This window comes from Heloderma suspectum, chromosome 3 (genome assembly GCF_057233095.1).
Source record: "Heloderma suspectum isolate Gila_16-S chromosome 3, 16-S_ref, whole genome shotgun sequence".
NCBI classification, from domain to species: Eukaryota; Metazoa; Chordata; class Lepidosauria; order Squamata; family Helodermatidae; genus Heloderma; species Heloderma suspectum.
In genome coordinates, this window is record NC_139460.1 from 233,702,723 (window position 1) to 233,726,708 (window position 23,986).

Below are 23,986 nucleotides of genomic sequence, written 5' to 3' on the forward strand. Positions count from 1 at the left end.
TTGTTTGACTCTACAGCACAGGAAATTGATCAGCATTTGTTTCCCGTTTCCTCATTACATGACATTCCATGTTTTTACAAACCACCAAATGAGAAGGAATTACAATGGCATGGTGAAAGTGAGCAATAGGATCTTGCCTTAAAATCTTATTGCCCTCATTCTGAATAAGCAGTTTATTACATACTTCACATTTTGTAATGTTGCTTTAATGAGGCCTTAAGTTTTTATTTACCAATCAAGAACTCTTAATGATCCCCTCCACCAAATGGAGATACAAACTTCTCTTAGCAGACAAATTCAAATTTTCCTGTGTCCTAGCATAGCATTTAAAGGCAGGTTGATAAGAAGTGGGAATACCAGAGGTCAAGTGCTAGATCTCAAGGGATGAGGTGGACTCAAGAAAGATTGTTGTTTTCCCTTTCAGCTCTCCTGTTGACTAATCGAAGTGAAAATATGATTTTGAATTCCACTAAGATCCACTTAGTTTCCCTATGGGAAAGTGGGAAAGCATGTGTTGTGGAAAGAACAGGTGCTTATAGATGAATGGAAGGAGGACTACTTAAGCAAGTAGGCAAGAAACAACGATTCCTTCTAATTTATGGAGGGGGAGGGACTGCTCAGTAATTTTAGGAGAAATATTTTCTGAAGTGCAGCAGATCATCTAAAAGAAATTATGAGATTCAAATGACTTGTAAAAATGAAAATTCAGATTTTCCCTGTGCCCATTAGCATCTTAGGGAACAATTGGCAAGCTGGGAGTTGTAGGACTTTTTGCCATCTAAACATGCGTAAGATTGCACCCTTAAAGAGGGATTTTTAAAAAAAAAATCACCGCTCAGTTCAACATGCTGCAATCCGACCTTAGTGCTAACTGAAAAGGTACTAGCTAGAATTCAAGTGGAAGGCTAGAGCCATCTACATCAATTGATCTACTTGTGAACATGCACAGCAAGCTAGCATGCTTTACTCACAAGTAGTTTTTCTGCATTCTCTCTTCTGGTGCCAGTGCATACCCTTCAAAGTGCAAAAGAAAAGTTAGTCAAGAAGATAGTTTGTCTCTCTTTCTGCTGGACACAAACTGGGAGTGAAAACACATTGCTAGATCACTGGAGAAGCCAAGAGAACACACAGACCAATTTTTACTGAAGTGGTACACCTGTGTTTGCGTTGTGTCAGCTGAAGCTGCAAATCGGGGCTCACATGCCTGAACGCTCCTCCCGACACTCATTAATAGAGCATATGCTTTGCAGTTAAAAGGATCCAGTAGCAGGGCATGGGCAAAGACCTCTGCCTGTGGCCTTGGAGAGCCATTGCCATCAGAGTAGACAGTACTGAGCTAGATGGACAAATAGTCTGACCTGATGTAAAGCAGCTTCCTATACAAAACAGTTCCCTAAATAGAAAACTAAATATCAGGGAGAAGAGATCTAGTGTAGCCTTCTGTCTAGTCTCCTACATGGAAAAAATTATGAAGGCACCTTCCATGATGCTGTCTGAATTGGTAAAGCCCTGAAACAGATTCACCAGACCGTAAGAACTACGTCAAAGATCCCCCATTAACTCAAAGTCATAGTACACACATGCACCCCTTCTGTAAGCAGACTGTAAAGGCACTAACAATATGCAAAGCCATCAGTTAGCATAGGAAACAAATACAGAACAGATGTAACCATGAAGCTAGTGCCCCCAACTCCACCAGCTGTTTTGCTCACTACAGCTTGTGGGGACAAGAAAATGCAGAAGTGCCTGGGGCAAGAGGCACCATTAACCCAGGAGGAATGCTGTTGCTTTCCAGAAATTGCTAGTCCCTTTTCCTACACAAACTACACTTCTTGTTACATGTGATTTCTTCTATTATATATGAGTAAGTAGATGAAGAAGGGCAGGGACAATAGATTCCTTGCTAGATCACTCTCAAATTAAGACAGGTATATTAGCTCCCTCAGTCACAAGGTATATATTAGCACTGTGCCGAATCCCCACCTGCCCTTATGCAACCTCTTCGCTTCCCTAAGAGGTAGGCATTTTTCTGCCTCTTTCACAGGGACTTAGAGACTTTCAGATAAATTTCTCAGGGTGCGGGGCTTCAGTGCTTACCTTACCATACCCTGCACGCTGAAAAATTTCTCCGAAACGTTCACCCCTTCCCACAACGTTTGGATGCTATTTCTTCTCTGCCCACCCCACAACAAATGGTCAAAAATAAACCAATAGAAAAATTCAGCACACTATTAGTATACATGTCACCCAACATGCCACCAACGGCCTCTTCTCATATCCTGATGCAGACAGTCAACTCAGCCCCACTAGTCGAGAAAGTTCTCCCAATTCAACTGAAGCAGCTGCTTCATAACAGAATTATCATCAAAATATACTAATAGTAAATTCAGTTCTCTGAGTGCCAGGCCTCATGTAGCTAAACAGCACAATCCACACACAAGATAGAGGTACCTTTTAGGGAGGGGAACCTAAGGCAGGGGGAGACCTCAAAACACCCAATGTCCCCAAATGCTGACTAATATTTTGGAGGAATAGAAAACAAGGGTGGAATGGAGTATCTTAAAAGAAGGCACAGCTAAAACCCTGAACCGGAGTACCCACATTATAACATTTAAGTATAAGTGGGATATAGACATATCCCACTCGTCTATGATAAGGAACAATCTGCCACTATTATTCTGGCCTGCACACATTGGGGATAGAAAATTCCAAACAAATATGAGCTTAAACACATTTTTAAAAGCAGCAGAAAGGAATCTTAGTTTCAGAAAACTGATAGCATCACTCAGTAAGGAGTCATAATTTTTCCTTAGCCATTTGGTTGGCTCAAAATGTCATGGACACTTTAACAATTCACACAGCCAGACACAGTTCCAAGAGCTGTGTTGTTATTTGGCAAAGTGATTGAGGCTGAGTGCATTCTCTGCTTGGCAGATCAAGGAATGATGTTGGAATCTGTTCCAAAGCAAGCTGCAGCTCTGCTTTCACAGCTGGACATTAGAAGAGCCTTAGCTTGCCACTAAGAGAGATCCCAGCATGAGACCAAGAGCAGTAAATATGGCTGAAATCAGAATCCACCTTCATTTTCTAAAAGAAATATTTGAAAGGTATCTTTATAAAACCATTTAAATGTTCTATTTTTAAAAAAGATATCTTTATTTTCATGTTCTCACATATCCCCACAAATCTAGGTGTAGTTATCTATAGAGATTTTGCTTTCCCCTTCTGCTTCAGACTTTCAGCTGATGGGAATTGTTGTTCTTTTTCAGATCTCAAAATACAGTGGGATATGCAGGAGTTTCCACCTCCTGCTACAAAAAGGTAAAACAAACATTCTGATACACGGTTTTCCTGAAAACCTCCAGGATGGAGAGCCTACCAGATCCCTTAGGAGCTCATGCCACTGATAAACTATTCTTACAAATGTTTAACCTAAATTTACTTTCCAGTAATTTAATAGCATTGCTTCTTGTCCTGTCCTCTCTGGATAGGGTGAGCATTCCCTTCTCTTTAAAGCCACTAAATATTTGGAACTAGTCAACATATTCCACCAAAAAGGGGAAAAGTCGTATCACAAACAGAGAACTCATCAGTCTTGTCTACCTTTTTTTAGAATTATCAGAGCAGGTTAAAAATCACTAAATTTGACCACAATAACAAGAAAACATACCATAATTAACACAGAGTTTAAATGTTATGTGCATATGCCAAAATATTATTTTTCTGCAATGGAGCTGGGAAGCCCTGATATACAAAACGCTCTGTCTGATATTGTCTGATTTTACTATTCAAATAAAAGCTATTATTATATCAATCCAGACTATGAATAAAATTCCATATGAAAACATTTAAAGTACATTAGATTTTTGGTCAAGATGAAAAGACTAAAAAACCCAAGCAATCTATTCTAATTGGGTTCCCATGGTAACTGTACAATTGGGTTTTTCAATGTAACATCCCAAAGGCCCAATGCACACTTGTAAAATATACTTCAAACAGCCTGGATTGTTTTTACATTACAGCACTCCCAGGAAGATCAATTACTATACATCCCCACCCTAACTATTAGTGGCAGGAGATGTTAACACTATTGGCCATATTAACATATGTCATGTAAGAACCACCACATATTGCTGTAAGTATCTGAAAACTAAGGTGCACACTTTTAGATGCCTCAAACGTGTTTTCATATATAAAGCCAATACTAGTTGTTGTGTTTATAAGGAATCAAACCCAAATATATGCCAAGCAATTTTGCCTTTTATATTGATTTCAAGGATAAACAGAATCAATCATTAATAATTACATTATAAGATGACCCTCAGGGTTAATCATATTCTTAGAGACTCTCACTGTGGAATTATCAACAACCACTAAATGGAGGTAACTGAAAAGAATTCAAATCCACATTTTAAATATTAATGGCTCAATATAAAACAAAGCATATCCACTAACAGAAGCCTGTTTTATTTGCAATACTTATAGCAGCAATCTTCATATCCTTCCTATTCAAGAACATTTCTACCATCTAGCTCCAATTTCAGAGAGCAATAGCTTAGGCAGCAATCCATAAACCATGTATATTTGCACTCCCCCATCTTAACCCCACTGGGTGAAATCTATGAATTGTCCCTACAAAACCTCCACTCTATCTCTAACCTTGCCTTTTATACTACAGGGGCTTAGGTAGAGTCAAACTTCCCTACAGTGCCAGGTAGAGCCAAAATATTTCACTTACTTTGCTGCACAGGATGACATTTGCACCCAGGAGTCACAGCCCTGATGGAACAGAGAAGTCAACAGGACTAGTCGTCAGGAAGTTTACACAATAGCATCTTTATAGTGAGACACACATCAGACTTGGGAGAGTCAACAAACTTATCTTTCCAAAGAATCTGCTACACAAGCTAGACTGGCGGCATTATTTTCACAGGGATCATGTATGATATTGCATACATCCCCTTCAAATATATCCCAATCTCTCATCCCAATTTATTCCCACAAGGATGCAGTATTTTTTTATATGCGTTTTATTGATGTCTATGAAGCCAACCTGTTGGACATGATCATGAACAAGTTTAACAAATTATGACACTCTAGGGCTGGGGCTAGGCATTTTACTGGTCAGAAAAAGATCTGATCAACTGAACAGTCAGATATCGTCATCTATTTAAAGTATCAACAAGTCTGATACTTAACGCTAATTACAAGAACGAATTCGTTAAGAGTTATTGAGAATAGGAATGCTCATGGATTTCACCTGATTCACTTTTTGAAGCGAACCAACCTGATCCTACCTCCTGGATTAACGTGCAGATTGGAATGCAATTATCTGTCAAATTCCACCCTTCTCTGAATTTTGCAATACAGTTCTCAGCTCAAAAAACATACCAAAATGCTTATATATGTGCATATTTTAGGATAAAATAATCTAGAAATGCATAGTTTGAGAGAAAAATAAGCATAGAAACACATATTTTGTGAGAAAATACATTCAAAAACACATACTTAAACATGCATTAAGGGAGCAATCCTATGTACCCTGCAGGACTGGACAAGGAGCTGTTCAATGTTGCAAACCTCCTTCTCCCCTTGTGGAGATGGACGTCTGCGGCCAGAGGTCATCCTTGGATGGCAGCGGAGCTTTCTACAGCTGTGGATACTCCAGTGGCAGTACTGCAGTGGTTGGGTCAGAAAGAGGGCTATTGGGAGGTGGGTCAAGGATCCACAGGGCCCTAGACTCCCTTATGATGCTGACATGAGCTGGAAACTAGGCCAGTCCAAGAGCTGGTATATTTAATTCCTCAATGGGAGAGGGGGGAAAGAGCCGCCTCCCATCTCTTGCCTTGGCGGGCATAAGCCAGCAGGATTTAGGAAATGATGGTAGCTCTGCTGCGGATCTCACACTCATACACACAAACACTCACTGCAGGAAATGCACTGCCCAATATTAATCTTTTTGTGATATTTTTTAAAAAGCAGATTAGTGTGGAAAAAGAACAGACTTATGAATAAATACATGTGAAACTGACACGGACTAGAAATAGACTGATTCATCCCTAATTGAGAATAATTATTTTTTTTTAAATGTAATGAATTTCTGTAACTTGTAACAAAGTTTTCTATAAATGTTAATGATTCACTGAAGAGTTATTTCAATAGCTACTGTTTTTCTAGACCCAAGTCAAAGTCCTCACAGCCCTCACAATGCAAAGCAGTGGACCACATGGAAGGAATACTCACTGATTTCTCCAGCAAGCAAGGAGCCATGGGTGGTCCTGATCTCTGTTGATAGTAAACTGTGTGTGTCCCAGTTTGGAGATGTCTGAAGTTATAGCAGGTGGCCAGTAGGTAGGTAGCTGAACAAACAGGAAGCCAGTAGGGGAAGTTTTGTTATGCTGCTAGGTTTGCCCCACCTACTGCAGAGCTAGAGAATAGGAGCCCTTGTTCTTGCCCTTGCTAGCAAATTACACCATAATGAAACAACAAGTAGTATTCGCTTCATGGAATATTTGATAGTATCTCACTAAGGTTAAGTAACAGGTGGTCAATTTACAGTATTTGGCTGCTCAGTTGGCTGATTCAGCTCTACATTCATTTTGCCATGTAAAAACTGCGAATGGTCAACCTGCATTGGGAGAACACCAGGAATATTTTCACAGATGCCTTGGGGGCCTGCCTTTTGGGGAAAGGCCTTAGCCCACTGACAGAGCACATTTTGTGTGTCTAAGGACTGAGCTGGCCATTGCAAAGAACAGAGGGCTACCACAGAAAATGCCAACTCTGTGTTGTGTTCCTCCTCCATAATGTTGAGCTTAACATATCCTATGTCCTGACATCATTTTGATGGGTGTTTCACTAACCGCAACCCACATGCTGGATAGCACAGGTGGAGAAACTTGCCTCATGATGCTGTCAGGACATAGGTAAGTTGAACTAAGTATTATGGAGGGACAGATGAGAACTTGATATGGGACTGCTATTTGTGGCAGAAAGCCTGAGTTCTTTGTGAGGTCTAGCACTCCAACAAGGATCTCATCATTCTCCAGTATTAATTATACTTAATGAAGACTTCGGCATGAAACCATAAAGAGCTGCTACCAATCCCAATAGATAATGTTGGGCTAGACAGATTCACAGGTCTTTGTTTCTAATAATGGTTTGTGAAGCAAACCTTTAACCAGAAAGATGTTAGGAAAAATGGTGAGGAAAAATTAAGCAGAGGATCCTCCTTGGAAAAGAGTGACAGTTAGGAGAAGAAGAACTAGACGCCACTCTGCAGCAGTGGAAGCAGTGGAACTATGGAACCATTTTCAGGTACTTGAGGATGAGACTAGAGGACAACCTGCAGAGGAAGAATTACAGGGGACCCTGCATGACAGCGAGCAAGGCGCTGAAGGTCAGTCAAGCAGAGCCAATAAAACCAAGGCCTACAACAACAAGAGTAGTAGTTGTGGGAGACTCCTTGCTGCGTGGGATTGAAACCTAAGTATGTTGCAAAGACCCATGGACTTGCCAGGTATGCTGTCTCCTGGGAGGAGCGATTAGAGACGTGACGGAAGGGTTGCCTACACTCATAAAGCCCACTGACAGATATCTCTTTCTTCTCATCCACGTGGGAACAAATGATACCACCAAGCCGAGCTACGAAGAAATCACGTCAGACTTTGAAGCTTTGGAAAGGAAACTCAAGAACATTGGGTCCCAGATAGTTTTCTCATCCATCCTTCCAGTAGTAAGAGGGACAGAAAGGGAAAGAAAAATACTCCGGGTGAATGACTGGCTATGATATATGAAGATGGTGCCGACGCAAGAGGTTTAGATTCTGGGACCACGGGCTATACTTCCTGGAAGATGGATTGTTGGCAAGGGATAGGTTGCACCTCACAAGGGCTGGGAAGAATGTGTTTGGCCACAGCATGAAGAACTTCATCAGGAGGGCTTTAAACTGAATCCTACGGAGGAGGGAGACGTAAAGTTGGGGTAATAACTGACAAAACCTCATGCACCGCAACAGACACAACAACAGGTCTAATAGTGCCCAATAATAGTCTTCAAAAACACGTAGGAAGAAAGCCAGACTATAAAGCACATGCTCTTTGATGTCTATATACTAATGCTCAGAGTATTGGAAACAAACAGAATGAACTTGAACTCTTACTACAGGAGGGAAATTGTTACTTCGTAGGTGTAACTGAACCTTGGTGGGATGACTCCCATGACTGGAATACAGCAATTGAAGGATATAACTTACTGAAGACAAGACTGAAGGCAGAAAGACCCACAAACAAGCAGCAGCTGAAGGCAGCTGCAGTAAAGGCCTGGCAAAGCATCCCGAGGGAGGAAACTCAGCATTTGGTCATGTCCATGGGTTCCAGACTTCAGGCAGTCATTGACTGCAAAGAATTTTCATCCAGGTATTAAAGGAGATCCTTAAGTTTGAAATGATGTTGGTTGGTTCCATTACTTATGAACCACCAACGATGGGTGTGTGTGTATGCCACTGGCTGTACTTCTTGAATGATTAGTGCCTCACTTCTGTCAAACCCCTTGAATTACAGCTGAAAAGTCTTGACTTCGCCCGCATGTGGGTGTGTTTCCTTTCAACCTCAGTGTGGTGGTGTGCAGAGGCCAACTGCCAAAACAGTTATTCTTGCGCCAATATTTCTGGCCCTGACCATATATGTAGAGTCAAAGATGAGCAGTGAGGTGGACAAGTTTTTAATGATCCCCAAATACGTCAGGGTGATAAAAACTAAAACAAACTGCAAGAGCACCAAACAAATATTTCCAGACAACAAAATGGCAAATGAGATTCAATGTAAGTAAGTGTAAAGTGAAGTACATTTGGACGAAAACTCTTAAGTTCACATATGCACTGATGGGTCTGAACTGGTGGTGACTAACAGAAAAGTGTTTTTTGGACTGAGATGGAGAACTCAATGAAAATATCAATTTGGTATGCAGTGGCAGTGAAAAAAGGGCATGCTAGGAGAGATATTAAAACAGAACTGCCAGTATTCTAATGTCTTCATATAAATCTATGGTGCAGCCCATTTGGAATAGTGCATACTGTTCTAGTCACCCCATGTCAAAAAGGAAATGGTACAAAAAAGGGAAGCCAAAATGATCAAGGGTTAGAACATGGGTGGGCAGACTTCAGGTTTGCGGCTTCCACTTTGTGTTTTTAGTGAACCCTGAATTACCCCAAGCATTCAACAGTATACTTTAGGATGTGTGAGTGGGGGTGTCATTTTGTTGCTGCTATTATTAAACAATAGGGAGTCAGAAATCCTTGTTAACCTACAGCAAATCATCCAGAACTCTACCAGTAGATCTAAATCCACCTTCTGCCCACCCCTGGATTAGAGTATGTACAAGGAAAGGGTAAATCATTTGGGGCTTTTTCACTTAGAAGAAAGAAGATTGGGGGCAGTGGTGGAGAATATTAGAATATTATAGATGGTTATAAAAATTTCAATTACTGGTGAAAGTAGGAGAGTCCCCTCTTTCATATAAGGACAGAAAAAAGTACTTCACACAATGCGTAAACAACATGGTACACTACCACAAGACATGATGATAGCCACTTGGGGCCAAAACAGACATTAAATCTGTTTCTAGCAGATGCATCTTTTTCATTTTTAGTCTAAAGTAGACACAGGGGCCCCGATTCAGATCAGGGCCCTAGTGTGGGGACCAAGGGGCTTTTAAAATCCAGATTGGGCCCCCTGCACCTACTCTAAAGTAATAACGAACAAAATACATACTGCTAGGCACAGATTTAAAGTAATGTCTGTTTGGGCCCTTAGATAGCTTTTAAAGGGATTAGACAGACTCAGGTGGGATAGACAATCAGTGGCTATAAACCATGGTACTTGCAGCTTTGGAGGGTCATTTTTAAGACTTCCTAAACTTTAGTGCAATGCTGCATTGCATTTATTCCAATTATCTTAAAATATATGCAAGGTAATCTTCGGCACCATTGTCTTGCAGATAACTCTTACTCCTGTGGCACCAGAACACAATTATACCTTAAACGTTTGCACAAGTGAAGTAACTGAGAAACACAGCTCTTCCCTCCACCAGTTTTATAAATTCCACCCTTCAAAAATTATACCAGTTGTCTTACATTTCTGCTATATTCTTTTTAGTAGTCCAGATATCTTAAGAACACTCAGTGAACTAGAGAACTGCACAATCTGTCAATAAAGTAAGCTTATTTTGAACTACTGTCCATATGACTCAATTTGTCAGTAAAAACTGCCACCAGCGCTGTGCTTGCAGAAAAATGTCCATAAATGCATTATTGCGACTGGCAGATCGATGTCTATAATAAAAACAAATAGATTTAACAAGTGCTTGCTTTTACGAGTTGTGCTATTGGTAGAACGTGCATTCAGTTTCACCCTTCGACTTCTGGGAATGGGCAATACAGACTGCATTGGATACTTTGCTGACTACACAAGTGTTACAAACAGGAAATTATTCTAACCCAGGAAATCTTTAAAAGTACATGATGCATTCACAAATATACTGTTTAGAATTTATACCTATCACACACTGAGGATTTAATTCATTCTATAGGTTTCTTCAAAACATGCAAATTTATCATTAATGCACAGCAATTTCTTTCCAGCAAGAGACTGAAACTCACTATAAAACAGCTGCATCATGGCCAGAATGGCTCACTACTCTTGAGAATGGTGCAGAAAAAAACTTGTATTTTGTTCCCATGAGGCTATGATTCAGCTCTGATCTAATTGAGAGAAACCACCACTGTATAACCTGAGTTTTTAACATTCAACATGTGCGTTAGGGTGTCATCTTTTACGTTAGTAGTCTCCAGGGTAGTATAAGGCGTAGTTATGTATTGTTCAGACAAAGCAACATTCTTAACTGTACCATAACATACACAGTAATGTTAACAAGAACTATTTTTCCAGATCTATATAATTCATTTTACAGCACAATCCTGCACATCTACTCAGAAGTAAGTCCCCCTGAGCTAAATGGGGTTTATTCCCAGGTATGAGGGCCCAAGGACTGCTGCCTCTAACTGAAAATTCATCTATTATATTTCTGCTCTTTGCAGTTGGAAGTTAATCTGATTCCAAAACTTGCACTTTCAAGAATGCTGCTGAACACTAGCTGTGCATCAGTAGCATTCTTAACATTCTATCCAAAGCTTCCTAACAAACAAGCTTCCTATTGCTTTTCCAGGTCAGGCCCGGGTGTTTTGTGTTTAAGCAATCCCTGATAGCCTTCCCAGTGGGCAAGAGCTTCTCCTCCAGGCTACTATTGCTTTAGTGATGCCATTAACTGATTCTCTACATACGTTAAGCATTAAACAGTGGTGACAAGTTAATTACAGAGTTATCAGGAGATAAAGTAGCCACAGTAACACAAGTTACAGTATAACTACTATAGCTTCCTATAGAGCATCTGTGCAGTTGCTGCATAAGTGGTGTAATTAACTTGTCATGGATCAGGCTGCAGATAAAAGTTGCTGATGCTAGCTTGCAAGCATACTTATTTGGATTCATACACTACTCCAAAAATCTTTAACTATGTATTTATTTTTAAATTAGTGTGAAGGTAGGCTCTATTAACAGACCGTCTTCAAAGCTTCTGGCTAACTAAAGGCAATGGGTAAACAAACATTCAGAGCAAAACTCCTACCTGCTAGGCTGGGCACTTAATTTATTAAATTATTTGATGAATTTCTAACCAAGCTTTCAAGGCACATTGCCCTTGCAATGCAGTTTACAGGAGGGAAAACAAAATTGTGCAACTGGCATTTAACAATTAAGGAACCGATCCTATGCATATTTAGACAAAAAAAAGTCCTACAACACCCAGCATTCTGGGAGCTGTAAGACTTTTTCTGTCTAAACATGCATAGGATTGTGCCCTAAGTGTTTGAATCTCTCTGTAGGGCCAATTCTTAAAAATCTGGCATAGCTCTTGAAAGATTCTGATTCCCCCGCCAACCCTATGTCTATTCTTCCATCAACTGATAACTCTCTAAGTAATCTGGCAGAGAACAGTACCAAAAATGACTTTGCAGTTTCTTTTAACTACTTGGTATAAATGTGGTTCAAGCCTTACACTGAAGCACACGTATACCTTAGCTAAAGTCTTAGAGAGAAAGCTTCTCCAAACCTACACATATTTCCATTAAAGTAAGATTAACTTGGTTTCAAAGACTTCCAAGTAATGGTAATCTAATATTTAACATATTTCCTTAGCATTTATTTGTATTTGTTTTATGGGGAATGCTAGGAGTTGTAGGACTTTTTTCTGTCTAAACATGCATAGGATTGGGTCCTTAAACACTGAAGCCCTAAGCATATTACTTGAAAGTAGATCCATTGAATTGGAATAAGCACGGCTAGGCATGGGATGAGTTATTTTATTTATTTCAAATCATCCACATCCTGAAGATTCATGGTGGGTAAGAAACAGAACATGCACACTAAATGTAAAATAGGAATGGGTGAACCTGTCTATTTTGATCCATGTCAATTTGCGTGTCAGTTTTGCATTTGTTCCATCGCATTTTCACATCAACCTATGAATGTTCTTGAAAGACTGCACACGAATTCACATTTATTTGCGTGCATGTTTCTCCTAACATACACAATTTTGTGTGTAGTTTTCCATAACATGCACAAGTTTTGCAAGCAATTTCCCCATATATATATATACACACACACACATATATAGTACTTTCCCTAATGTACACTTATGCTTTTCTGTACAGAGAACTGCATTACAATTCGGAGGACATCAACAATCAAAAGATAATTGCATTCCGCTTCACATATTAGCTTGGGAAATGTGAAATAGGTTGGTTCACTTTAAAATGCGGACTGCATAAAATTGTCCCCCATTACTAATAACAAATACACAGACCACAACGTTCAAAAGTTCAAGAGCCACAAGACATGTACAACCTTTATGCACACATTAAATATTACTTTTATATTAACATAAAATATCATAAACTGGTTTCAGTTATGTCAACTTCTCTAGTGAATGCCAAAAGTATCGCTTGTCAATAGCTCTGGGGTGATTTTAATGCTTTTAGCTTATTTTTCCTTAGTTCTGATCCAGGATTCAGTTGAAACAGTTTTGTGATTTGTTTCATAGTGGTGCTTCAAGTTGCTTGCTTCATACTAAGTGGCTGATGTATTTTAGTTAATGCAAACAGGTTTGCTTCCTTTAACAGTAAATGAAAAATCTTCCTCACATTATGGATTTAAACTTCTATTTCCTTCTTTGCATTTGCGTTAACTGATGTCATGCTTTTGCAGGACCATTCCATGAACAGAAAAAAGAATTAGATATGGGATTAGATGCCATTGCAAACTATAGCGTAAGACTGGAACAGGTGCTCTGCAGATTGGTAAAATGACCCATTCATATTGCCTGCACAAATTTATCACTCAAGCTACTTTTTGAACACTACCAGCAAGCACTGCCAGACAATTCTGGACCGACAGGGGACAGATTAATCCCCACCCCCAGGCAAAGCCTGCAGAACATGGGTAGAGGCGAAATGTCTGGGAAAGTGCAGATTCCCCCCTCCTGGTCCAATGCTCTGTGAAAAGGCTTTGGATGGAGCAGATCAATACCATCTTCGGCAAGTCCTGCAGAGCACCCTAGGTGAAAAGGGCTGGAGAAAGCCTTACAGTCTTGGCCTAATTCCTGCAACATGACCATCAGTACCCAAAAGGGGGCAACTCTGACTAAAGCTTCACTCTTGCCCTTCCTTAGATCTTGGTAGCCTCCTCTGACTTCTCTCTGCCCTGTGTTCCTTTTTGGCTGAGACTGTTCTCTCTTCTGTCCACATTCCTTCAGCAGTCTTGAGCTGCCAGCAACTCTCTCCTTTCCACTCAGGCAACACTCCACACCTTCTCCACTGCTTCTGTCTCATCCCACTCCATGCTTCTTCAGCAGTCTGCTCTCTCCTGCATGCTCTCCATTCCTCTTCAGTTACTACTTCTCTTTCCTGCATGCCAGTTGCTTCCCCTAACCACACCTGCAGCCCAAGTATCTGCGGAGGCAGGGACTGCCCAGTCTGTTGGGGTCTCAGGGAGGATGCTGGGAACCATATGGCCACCTTTGTTGGCTAAAATGCCATGTGGATCCAGAGCCGGTCTGTCATTCACATTTGCTGACAGAATTTGTAACACCTATATCAGCCACTGCACAGGAAATCTAAGTAGTTCTAATGAAAAATCTAGGAGTCATGAGATGGCTGATCTTGAATGATACATAAGGTAGTACGAGCATGAGAATGGAACCATAAAGAAGACGTTGCTGTGGATCTCTTTTAAGTTGCATGTAATAAACTGAAGGTTACAATCCCACATTTGTTTACATTGGGATAAACATGGTCACATTGGGCTGTTATCTGAAGATCAAAAAAACTATACAGATGTCTTCCACAGCAGGCATATTAAGCCAGCACACATACATACATACCCGCACGCACAAACACACACATCCCTACTACCACCACCACCACCACATTTCATCATATGTCTTTATGGTGCAAAGTCACATTTCATACAGCAATAGTGCTGAAGAAGTTGTAAAGCTGCACCTGGCAGCTTATTTTGTCATTAATCAGGACTTAAATTTGAACTAGAACTCAGACCCAGTTTCCAGTTGTACTGGTCGAGCCCAGTGACAAAAGGAACCATTCCCGCATAACTTGTAAACTGCACATTAACAGCCTGGGCCCCACTACAGGAGCCTTTTACTCCAGGGTGGCTGCGAGTAGGGATGTCAGAGAATTTCGCCACGAATCTCGGGGAGGCCAAATGCCAGCGCATTCGGCCCCCCGAAATCGGTGGCGAACCCGTCTGCCACCCTCCCGCCCCCCTCCCCAGGACGGGACTTACCTTGGGCGAATCTTCCTGGCGGTGGCGGTTCGGTGGCAGCCAGTCTTCCGACCGGCTGCCGCTGCCGCCATTTCCAGTAAAAAAAACCCAAGAAACGTGATAGGCTACGTAAAGATTTACGTAGCCTATCACGGCTAGATTTTTAAAAAATACCGTCATAGGCTACGTAAATGTTTACGTAGCCTATCACGGCTGATTTAAAAGGAAAAAAAACATGCGCGTATGCAAATGGCAGCGCCCACGGGCGCCATTTGCGTTCCTTATTTTGACACGTCTTAGTCTATGTAAACATTTATGTAGACTAAGACGGCGAAAATAAGGGGAACGCAAATAGCGTAGACGCCACTTCAGAGCAGTGGGTAGGCACGTACCGCTCATGCGTTCGTGAGAGTCTCAGGCTGGAGAAGTATCAAACAGATGGCGTGGAAATGAAACACAGAGCACCCACTTTTTTACCTAACGAGGAACGGACATACACAATAGAACCCTGAAAATACAAAACAGCCACTGAAGTGTCGCACCCCCACGCTCATGGGACTGCACAGCTGCGCTTTAAAGTAAAATGGCAAAAAAAGGGCAAGACAGAGACTGTTAGGGAAGCCCACAGTAAATCACAAGTGTATCCCAGCAGAAACTAATTTGAAGCTGAAATGCTGCGCAGTTGCGACAGAGCGAAGGGTGAAAGCGGTGCCATGTAGACAGGGCCTCTTCTACACATGCAACAGAATGAGATGGTAGAGACTGTGACATTTCAGACTACAGGGGGATCACATTTATTTATGTTCCCCTCTGGAAAAATCTCCCTGCAAACAGAAACTAGCATGGCAGGAAGCAGGCTGAGCTAGAACCTCTCTCACTAGTGTTAGTTCTTCTTTTCTTCGCAGAGGGTAAATACAGAGGAAAGCATTCAAAAATGACATCCCCCACCTGCAGTAGGAAGTGGTATGGTCCTCTCCACAACCTCATTGTCCTGCATGTGAAGATCAGGTTAAGACTGCATTCGTTATGGAAACTGATTATGTTTCAGTTGCCTAACTCCTTATATACATAGATTAGGAAGCCTCATCAGCAACAGCATAATTTAGAAATCAGAGAAGAAAGAGTTCAGACAAAGCAAACCCTATGCTAGCCCTGCCTTCACCACTGATGTACCCAGAGGCCACAGATCCCGCACCTTCAGTACATGTGATAAGTGGTTCTAAGTGCATGTTGGTGCATGAATACAGAGACCCTGATGGGGCCGTGGGCCCCTAACGCAGATTCCCTTCACACGCAAATGTGTGGACGTGGCTGCCAGGCATGTCAGAGGTGAGCTATCCCGCACAGTCACTTAACCATACCCACGTTTCTTGAACATGTAGAGTGGTCATCAGAGCATGATCGGCTTTTCACACAACCATAGTGTGCATGATAGAATCGTTTGCAACATTGCAAGGGGTTCTGGGGTATATTCTGAGTTTGCAAAGGCAGGCAGCTACATCAGAAGGCATGAATGAACCTCAGCTGCTTACAGCATTGCTATTTTCCTACATGAACTGAGCATGCCCCCCAGAATCTATTGCAAGGTCACAAAGGGTTCTGAGTACTCAGCCTACCTGAGATGCCAAAAGTCCTTGACTGAACACAATTTCAGGGATGACTATGAGTTACTCCACAGCCACTTCATCCTACTGACTTTCACTACCTCATTACAGAGAAAAGCTTCATACTCTGAAAATGAAAAAGAGATGAATTTGATTTCCAAAACTTTCATTGTAGAAATTAAACATTGCTTGTTACTCAGGATCAGCCTAGATGTGACGGCATCAGCCACATCATTTATTTGTATATCTCAAACGGGGGGGGGGGGGGGAGTCTCATTTTTAGACTGAAGAGGTATGTATATGTGACAAAGCCCTACTTCTAATATAGATCCACAGTGTCCCCTAGAGTATCTGGTGAGTTGGCACCCCACTGGGCAATCTAAATAGTTTTATCTAGACTTATCTCACTTGTTTGTCCTCCAAAATGCAAACAAAACCTTAATCCTTTTTCTTGAATAGGCTGACTTGTTCCAACCACCTTGGGCTTTGGAGTTGTAAGTTACCATCATTAGGAATGCGGGTCCAGCCACTAAGTAGTTTTCAAATTTGCTGGCTAGACCACTGACATCAGAAATGGATGCTATCATGTAACCATCAGTCTCTGCTAATGGGCTAGCTTTTATAGAACTGTGATCCCCATAAAAAGGGATTCCCTCAGTCCTGTCAGAGCTTTCCTATATACTATCTAACTGGAAGCCACATGCTTTCTCTCTCTCAGACCATCCTCTCTGCAATAAACTTGGCATATGCTCTAGGACCCAAGACTGTACTCAAGTAGGTAATGTGACTATGGGTGCAATCCTATGGGGACAGGCAGCCACCTCCAAACTCATATCATTCCCTCCGCGCTTCTCCTGCCCTGCATTTGCGGCTCGATAGCTTTCAACTGTCTAGCCGCAGGAAGGCAGAGCGAGGGAGGAGGCTGACACGACATATAGGATGTGTCGCACTGGCATTTCCATCTTCCCCACCCCGGAATGCCCCGTTTTGGCTGCTCCACGCTCCTCTTCCAAGCGTGGGGCCGATCGAAGGTCAGTTCTCTGGGAACCACCTCAGAGCATGGGCTCCAAGGTTGGTTCCCGGAATACCAGATATCCTATGGCTGTCTAGCTGCTGACTAGCAGCCATAGGATTGCTCCCTAAGTTAGATTGATGTTTTGATTTTATTTTGAATTCTGCATGTGTATGTGTGATTGTTGCCTTCCCTGTTTTTTCCCTCTTGTTTCTCTGTTTTCCCTAAATAAACTCCTTTTTACATTTGGCTGTGTTGGTTTAAAAAGAAATTTCTCACTGAACTCTTCCCCACCTGAAATACCACATGGTTATCGCTTGTGTTTTAAGGTTTTGTAAATGGTTTTGGCAACTTCTCCATTTCTGGGCTTTGGGCAGGAAAGTCCAAAGCACCTTTCTTTTCCTTTTCCCTAGTTCTGGGCTGAAGAGAGTCTTTGACAATAGGGCTCAGAAACTCTCCAAGCAGCTGGACAGACTAGGGTGTGTCAGAAGGTTCATCCTGACTGGTGGCAGTCTATCTGAAATTCTTTTCCTGGGGAGCCCATATAAAGAAGGGGTCCAGAAGGAGGAAAATTACCCCATCTTCTGGTCTCAAAACAAGGGGAGCAAAATGCCTACCCTGCCTTACCTCCCTACTATGCCTATCACTGTACTTGAACTTGGCTAGGAAAGAACGACTGGGGCAGTAGAACGAATGGGAGAGGGGTTCAGCTCCCTTCACCTGCACAATCCTTTTGATCTAAAAAATGACACCTACCCACACCTGCCATATGTGTGAACATACATTAACAAACAAATGCAGTTGCTGCTGTCCTCACATTGAGTTTGAACTCCTTTCACTGAAAACATATCTTCTGTGCTGCTGTGGAAAACATAAAGACCATTGGAAATATGTGTTATTACAAAAAGGACTATAGAAGTTAGCAATATCTATTTCTCTATTCTGGGGATAGTAGATAAACTATATTTGAGAGGGGGAGTTGAATACCAATACAAAAATAATTGTTTGCACTGACAGAGTATAAAAACATTTGCAGCTTGGGCATTTACTACTACCACTATTATTATATTACGTTGTGCCAGAAACAACTATTCCACAAAAAAATTTAAGGAGGCCATTTCGGACAGCTGGAACAGATTTCAAAAGAAGTACTGGGGGGGGGGAGTGGAGTGGAGGAAGCATCCAAAATACTTATCAGGCTGATAGGGAAGGGAGACAACCTTATATAAAAAATCCTCATTTTGTTTTCTAAGCAACCCTGCTGGAGCCTTTTTGAAATCAACTTTCAGAGACACTCTTTAAGTGCAGCTCTCCTTTTGAGGGTTCCCTCTTTGAAAACAAACAAACCGAAACCCAACAGAAGCGCATGGGAAAGGAGAGGGGCAGGGTTGGGGTGGGGTGGGATTAAACCAAAACCAAACACTCACTTAGAGATGCAGCTTTCCACTCCATTTAAAGAAGGACTGTGGAAGGTGGAGAGAAAGCTCTGTTTTTTACTTCTCCCTCTGCCATGCTTTTTCCTTGTGGCCCTACTACACATGAAGTTAAATATGTACTTGAAAAGGGGTGCTTAACACTGCCACTTTTATTTTGAAGGAAAAGCAGCTGATTAGATGAGGAGAGGCGATCAAATAGTAAACAGTAAACAGCAATTGTTGCTCCTTTCCCCTGCCTTGGAGCAAAGAATGGGGAAAAGGGGGGGACCCCCCCCCTCCAGCCAGCCCTCTAGAAACTCCCTTCCATACAGTGCCTCCTTCTCTGAGTTATGCCACTTCTGGGGATGGGGAGCAAGACACCTTGCAAGCAAGAGAAGGCAGCAGCTGTTCTTACGTCCTCTCTCTGAGCACCCCAGCAGCAAGGATCAGGCCAATATTGTTGCCTAGAGGCACAGCATGAGCGGCTGCCTCTGCCCGCTCACCTGCCCTCTCTCTGGGCAGTGGAGCACAGATGGTTGGCAACTGAAATAGAGCCACCTCATCCTCTCACCTGCGCTCACCCTCTCAGTGGCTGAGCTAGACCAATTCTCTATACCACCAAGGGAGGCAAATGAGAAGGCAGAGGTGGCAGCTATTCTCCGTTTTGGTCACTCATGCTCTGTGCTCTGAACAACTTAGTTAGAGATGGCAAGAAAGCAAGCAGATGGCAAGCCGCCACCGCCACCTCCTTTTATTCCCTCCCATCAGATGGCCCCACTAAGCTCAATGCTTCCTGCTGCATTGCCCAGCAGGTAAGAGTGCCAGGGATCAGGTGATCAATCAAGAAACAAGCTAACTATCCCTTGCCCAGTCTTTGTTTCATGTTTCCAAGAGAAAGAAAGGCTGAGCAATTGTGTGAAGGTGGCAGCACCTGCTTGTGCAAGGAGCGCTCACCCTCACTCTGGGCAGCACAGGGAGCGTTTGCTTTACTAGGCAGAATCCTCACCACTGTGCTGCCCAGAATTCATAGAACCATAGTAGGGTTGGAAGGGGCCTACAAGGCCATCGAGTCCAACTCCCTGCTCAATGCAGGAATCCAGGTCAGAGTATCCCTGACAGATGGCTGTCCAGCTTCGCCTTGAATGCCCCCAGTGTGGGAGAGCCCACCACCTCCCTAGGGAATTGGTTCCACTGTCGTATTGCTCCAGCAGTCAGGAAGCTTTTCCTGATGTTCAGCCGGAATCTGGCTTCCTGTCACTTGAGCCCATTATTCTGTGTCCTGCACTCTGGGATGATCAGGAAGAGATCCTGGCCTTCCTCTCTATGACAACCTTTCAAGTACTTGAACAGCGCTATCATATGTCCCCTCAGTCTTGTCTTCTCTTCTCAAGGCTAAACATGCCCAAAGAGAGAGGATGAGTGAGCGGGCAGAGGTGGCTGTTCATTCTCTCTCTAGGCAGAACCACAAGCCCAATCCAGCCTGCCATGATGCCCACAGAGGGTAAGCAAAAGGGTAAGAGGTAAGGCAGATATCACCTTCTCTTGCTTGCACACTTCCCAACCTATCCCCAGAAATGTGCCACCCAGTGAGAGAAAGAGAGAGGTGAGCAAGAGTAAGCAGTTGCTACTTAAGAAGAGCAACGGCCTCCATACAATTACGGTTTCCTTCTCTCAGCAGGAAGGATTGGGAAAGTGCTGTTTTCTGCTCCCACCCTCACCTGTCCCTTCTCTCTGAAACACTGTACCTGCTAAACATCCCATTTTGGGGGGAAATGCAGTGGGAAGAATTGGACTTAGCATCCAGAGGGAAGGAGAGAGCAAAGGGGGGGGGGTGGCTTGTCTGCTCACACATTCACTTACTGAGTGGTGTGGAGGACTGGGCCAGTTACGCACATCCCTCACTGCCATGTCACTCATGGGAGTGCAGGTGAGCAAGTGAGAGGATGCAGTGGCCAACCCTCTCTGGGGGTGTGCGCAGGCAAAGGCGGCTCACCCTAAACTGCCTGCCCCAGTGAGGAAGTATCCAGCTCCTCTTTAAAATTAGGCATTGTTATTTTAAGTCCTGCCTTACGCAAGCTGCTTGTAGCCTCACGCGAACCCGCATTCCGCATCTCTTAACGCCAGAAATAATGAACAGGAAAAAGGCACATCAGCGCTTGCAAGTAAAAGCGGACACGTGTGCGTCCTGCTCCCCCACCTCCAGCTGAAAAGGAAGGCAAGGAGAGGAAAGCCTTTGCAACGCCGGGTGAAGCGCGTCGCTGCTGCATTTTGCTTTCTGTAAGGGCCCCTCCCGAATTCCCCCTCCCATCGGGGCTTGCTCTTCTGCCTAGACGCCTCGCTCGCCCAGAAGGTGAGGAGAAGGCCTGGCTCCGGGGCTCACCCGCAAGCGCAGGCCCGTGCAGGCGAAGGCTCCCCCGCTCTTGTAAGCGGGAAGAAGAGCGACAGCCGCGAGGGCGGGTCAATGAGAGCGGAGGCGGGGCAAGGGCATTCCGGAGGCGCCTGGGCGAAGGAAAACCGTGCAAGCGTCGAGCTAGAGAAGCGTGCCTGGGCTTGCTCGCCGGGCCGCCGCTGCGGAGCCCGTTGCCCCCGCCGGCTGCTTGGGGTCTGCGACTCCGGGCGCGCCCGCCGGCTGCGGGAACTGCGAAGCCTCTCCATGCCCGGAAGAAGCAGCGAGCGGAGGAGGCAGAAGGCGTGGCGCCGGCAGACGCTCTCGCCGCCCCGTTTGACCGGGCAGCGAGCCCTACTTAACCCAGGGAGGCTTCCTCCCGAAATAGTGCCGGTGTGAAATAGAGCCAGTGTGGCGTAGCGGCGGGAGCGTCGGACTGGGGGCCGGGAGATCCGGGTCCTAGTCCCCACTCGGCCATGGAAGCTCACTGGGTGACTTTGGGCCAGTCACAGCCTCTCAGCCCAGCCTACCTCACAGGGTTGTTGTCGTGAGGATAAAATGCAAGAGGAAGATTATGTACGCCGCCTCGGGTTCCTTGAGGAGGAAAAGAGGCGAGATACAAATGTAATAAATAAATGTAATAATAAATAGTAGGCTCGCCCCTGTTACGGGGGTGTCGCTTTGCGCGCGCGGGCAGGGGCCTCCTCCGCTCTCGCGCCCAGCAGCGTGCTCGGCCCAAGTCAGGCGACGCTCCTCAGGGCAGGGCGCGAAGCGAGCCCGCGAGCTGCAGCGGCGGCTCCGACCGCGGCCGAAAAGACGCCGCTCGGCTCGAAAGCGAGCGCAACCTTCCTTGAAACGGAGCGGGGCTTATTTCTGAGTCAGCGCGCACAAGCTCGACCCGCCAGTCTTTGGGGCCGCGCGGGCGCAGAGGCGCGCGCCCCGCCGCTTGGACGCGCGCGCGCCATAGCTGACCTGGAAGAGACGGAGCAGAACCGCCGGCTGGTTGTTTTCCGCCACAAAACGGGCGCGGGGGGGGGGGGGGAATGCAAGGTGAGATGATGCCTTGTGGGAGTTGTAGTGGCGGCGGCGAGAGCGGAGCGTCTCGTTCCCGACATTGTAAACTACGACGCCCAGCATGCTCCACGCGCCCCTTTCCCTCGCAGTCGTTTTACCCGCTTCTGAATGCCCCGCTTCCCTCCTTTCTCTCGTACATGTGGCGGGAGGGAGATGGGATAGTTCCTAGTGGTTTTTCTTTTATCCTGTCCGCTTTCTGCCCGAGCTAAGCACACACTTTTGGAGAAAGCATTTCTGCAAGCATTTCTGCTAAATTCGGGTGAATTAGGGTGCAATCCTGGGCATGTTTAGACAGAGTAAAGGCCTCCAACTCCCAGCTTGCCCCAGCCAGCAATGCTGGCTGGGGCATGCTGGGAGTTGGAGGCCTTTACTCTGTCTAAACATGCCCAGGATTGCACCCTAAGGTTGGTTGTGGCTGCCTTGGTTGTACATCCTCGGGGACATTCTGTTCTCTTTTGGTTTGTAGCTTGAAATTGGGGGGGGGGGAGAGAGATAAGCGCTCCTTTTTCCGACCACCGCCTCTATGGGGCAGGGAGGATTGTCTAGATATTGCATGCGAAGAGCTTAAAACTCTTGAAAGTGCTATACAAGTGTTAAGTATTATCACCACCCATTTGTTTAGTGGCACTGCTTCTGTCCTTTAATAGTTAACTTGTGTACAAAAATACGGGAGTTGATGCTGCTTTTCTGCAAGAAAATAAATGACCTGCTAATTTTTGTGTATCTCTCCTACCTGTTGAAGGCAAAACTGCTGGTCCAGTTGGTGTTTTAAATGACAGCACTAATTAATAGTAAATTAAAACTCTTACAATGCAGAGTTACTGGCTAGTTGCTGTAGTAATATGTGCCATTTTGGAAATAGCCATTTTCTGTGTGAACAAACCATAGAAAAGGCAACCTTTTGTCTAGCAGAGATGGAAATGGGTCAGTCAGGTATGCGTTCTGGAAAATGGGCACTGTCCTGCTTTAAAAGCTCTGCCTCTTAATCCTAACGATTAGGCACACCATTAAACCCATTGATTTCAGCGGCTTCTATATGCCTTACTCTAGATAGGATTGGACTGTCAGTGTGCTGGGCTATTCTGCATGCATTCACTATGACCAAACCAAACAACAACATTTTACTCAGGACTATGTATAGTTTAGCCTAATGATGAATTCAGCACTCAGTACAGGTGACTTGATTTCTCTGAAAGCCATGATTTTTGCTTTTCCTGAATATAAAAGGCTGTGTTAATCTTGGCTTCATTAAAAACAAACAACACTGAGTTAGTAAATCAATGTTTAAAATCAATGATTAAAAGCACAGAATAGTTTGTAAGAACTGTTTTTTAAAAAAAAAGCAAATAATTTGTATCTCTGAATACCAAAGAGCACTATCCATTTAGTGTTAGATATGTGAAAGGCAGCACTTTCCAGAAAAACTTCAAGTAAACTATTTGTATGTGTAAAAAAATGTACATAATATAATACACCTGCAAATATTTAGACTTATTTCACAAATCAGAACAAAGCCCATTATTTGCATTCTATTCTTCAATACATGTGCAGCATGATCCTCAACACATGAGCTCAGAAGTAAGTTCCATTAAAATTTGCTT

General features: G+C 43.7%; 1 protein-coding gene across 12 annotated transcripts in view; it reads right to left on the minus strand.

Annotated features, from left to right (window-relative positions):
* MGMT (O-6-methylguanine-DNA methyltransferase) overlaps positions 1-22,328 on the minus strand; it is a 280,294-nt gene extending 257,966 nt beyond the window's left edge. For 6 of the 12 annotated variants that reach the window (XR_014789449.1, XM_084845948.1, XM_084845946.1 and 3 more), the window contains exon 1: positions 21,306-21,966. Coding sequence is in view for 7 of the 12 variants with exons in the window: in XM_084845948.1 (XP_084702074.1) it covers positions 21,306-21,580 (275 nt within the window). In the remaining 5 variants the exon portion in view is untranslated. Of the gene's footprint in view, positions 1-4,738; positions 4,774-6,243; positions 6,383-16,510; positions 16,626-18,293; positions 18,372-21,305; positions 21,967-22,283 lie in introns of those variants that run through there. The other 6 variants (XM_084845951.1, XM_084845949.1, XM_084845950.1 and 3 more) reach the window with 6 other exon arrangements.
* Between the last annotated feature and the right edge of the window lie 1,658 nt (positions 22,329-23,986).